This window comes from Prunus dulcis, chromosome 6 (assembly GCF_902201215.1).
Source record: "Prunus dulcis chromosome 6, ALMONDv2, whole genome shotgun sequence".
Classification (NCBI taxonomy): Eukaryota; Viridiplantae; Streptophyta; class Magnoliopsida; order Rosales; family Rosaceae; genus Prunus; species Prunus dulcis.
The window spans coordinates 22,724,735-22,726,863 of NC_047655.1; the positions used below are offsets into that span (position 1 = coordinate 22,724,735).

The 2,129-nt window shown below is 32.3% G+C and overlaps 1 protein-coding gene across 2 annotated transcripts; it reads left to right on the forward strand.

Moving 5' to 3' along the window:
* The first annotated feature begins 635 nt into the window (after positions 1-635).
* On the forward strand, positions 636-1,684 carry LOC117631960. 2 transcript variants are annotated; one of them, XM_034365313.1, is made up of 3 exons: positions 636-884; positions 991-1,166; positions 1,355-1,627. In XM_034365313.1, exons 1-3 carry the CDS (start codon positions 716-718, stop codon positions 1,373-1,375), a joined length of 366 nt encoding a protein of 121 aa, XP_034221204.1. In that variant the 5' UTR covers positions 636-715; the 3' UTR covers positions 1,376-1,627. The 2 variants fall into 2 exon arrangements, with proteins under 2 accessions (XP_034221204.1, XP_034221203.1); XM_034365312.1 differs by having other exon boundaries at positions 723-884; positions 994-1,166; positions 1,355-1,684.
* Positions 1,685-2,129: the final 445 nt, after the last annotated feature.

Genomic DNA, 2,129 nt, shown 5'->3' on the forward strand with positions numbered 1-2,129 from the left:
TAAGGGTTGTTTCACCCAAAAAAAGTTAAGGGTTGTCAATATAAATTTCCTTTTTTTGCTATGAACTTCAGAAAATATCCATTCATTTAGATATTTTTTTGAACCTATTCGGGCAACTAATTATTGATCATGAAATGACTTGAGCTTCCTTTGACCAAATCATTTTTATTTTCTTATTCATTGTGTCAATATGAAAAACCAAAATATAGTCTGCTAGCTGTGATGAGGTTGATTGGTTTGATCGACAAATGCTGCACCAAACCATTTCTCTAAGCTTCTTGCCATGAAAAAGAAACAAAAATATTTGAGAAATTATGTGCAAAAGGGTTTTTTTAATTTAATTCCCATTTCTCAAATGAATTTTTAATGTAAGAAATTATGAGAAACATGAAGTCCAGCCAATGGGGGGCTAAATGGGATGTCCCCTATAAGGACATTTGAATTATACACACATGGACTTGTCCCAAGAAAAAAATCAAATTAAAAATAAAAAACAAAAAAAAACCCCAAATTAATATAAAATAAACTGAAAAATGAAATTAAATTCTATGCATATGTGGTATGCTAGTAACAGTAGCATTAATGTTTCCAACCCTACACATCCATATCGGCACCTCACAACTTATTGCTGTGTTGGGTGGTGATGGTTTCAATTGTGAAAAGCTGATAATTAAATACAAATTAATTTATAATAAAATAAAATAAACTACCTCTCATGCCTTGCTTCTTTCTTGAACCCTTTTTTATATATAAATGTGAAATGCTCATTTGGGTTTATGCAGAGTCTGCTTTGAGCTTCATTGCCATGAAAATGGAGCTCAAGGACTCTACAATCCTCACTTTCCTTCTTCTCTTCTTGCTTGCCACCCCTTGTTTTTCTAGAGGTTTGAAGTTCTGCCTTCATGATTTATATTCAAAGTTGATTAATATGGCCATATTTAATTAAGTTGATTATTTTTTTTTTGTTAATTTTGTTTTGTTGGGTTTTAGTAGGTGGATCAGATGTAGTGGGTACTGAGGTTTATGAGATTGATTATAGAGGTCCAGAGACCCACTCATCAATCCCACCACCTGATCACTCTCATGGGAAGCCTTTGATCCACAAAGAAAGTGCCATGGCAAGTCCTAAACCTAAGAGCTCTAGGGCTTCTAGCATGGGAAGAAAGGTAAGAACATTACATGGATTGATTTGATTTGATTTTTTTATAAAATTTTTTAAAACAAATCTTACTGGGTTTCAGCTGTTCTAGTGGAAAATTCCATTCAAAAGTTCTTGCTAATTTTAACTTGTATGATTAATTAGGCGTTTAATTACTTTTGCATTGATGTTTATGCTTGTAATTTTCTTTTGCAGTCCAAGCAAATGCATGGATGAAGATCTCTGGCAGTGAGAGTGATAATTTTGGTGAAAGTTTTTAGTACAGATATATCAGTTAAGAACATGCTGAGATTGATCAATTAATATATAAATGATTGATTAGCAATATTTAATTCATTGTATGTTTTAATTGCCTTGTGTAAATGAGGGTTGTGAGATCTTTTATGTTTGGATCAATATCTATTGTAATTACCATTAGTGCTACTTTAATCAGGTTTGAGAATTAAAGAATGCAAATTGCAATAGGAAGAGTGTAATTTCTTCAAAATTTTATGTTATAAGAATAATGTTTAGCAGCTGCTATAATGATCTTAAACCTTTCTTCTTTTCCTCTATAATTTGTTTTTGTTTTAAGAAAAAGAGATAATAGTTTATTGGATCAATTGAAAAGGTACAAAGAGAGCCATCCAAGTAGCAGTACAACGGACATGAGTAAAACTTCATCACTAACTTTAGCCATCTTTGTAATTTGTTTTTTAAACAGAAATTCTATTTAACCCTAAATGCCAAGGCAGTGGGATCTTTTTTTTTTTTTGTTCGAAAGTTCGGAAGTTTTATTAATTCAAGTCATCGGTAACATCAAGAGCTAAAATACAATAGAGCCACACTGGGCCAAATTGGTCCCACACAAGAGAACGCCCAACTCTAGAGAAATAAGCAGCCACATCATGTGCTGCTTTATTACAGAAGTATGGTATATGTCGAAACACCACCTGCTGAAATCATCAAGCTAAAACTTGGATGTCAAAAA

Bases quoted from the DNA above. Each gene is read 5' to 3' on its own strand.
- LOC117631960 (XM_034365313.1), top strand. From the start codon at position 716: ATGCCTTGCTTCTTTCTTGAACCCTTTTTTATATATAAATGTGAAATG. The intron at 885-990 runs GTTTGAAGTTCT...GTTGGGTTTTAG, and splicing joins CACCCCTTGTTTTTCTAGAG to TAGGTGGATCAGATGTAGTG. The intron at 1,167-1,354 runs GTAAGAACATTA...TTTCTTTTGCAG, and splicing joins CTTCTAGCATGGGAAGAAAG to TCCAAGCAAATGCATGGATG.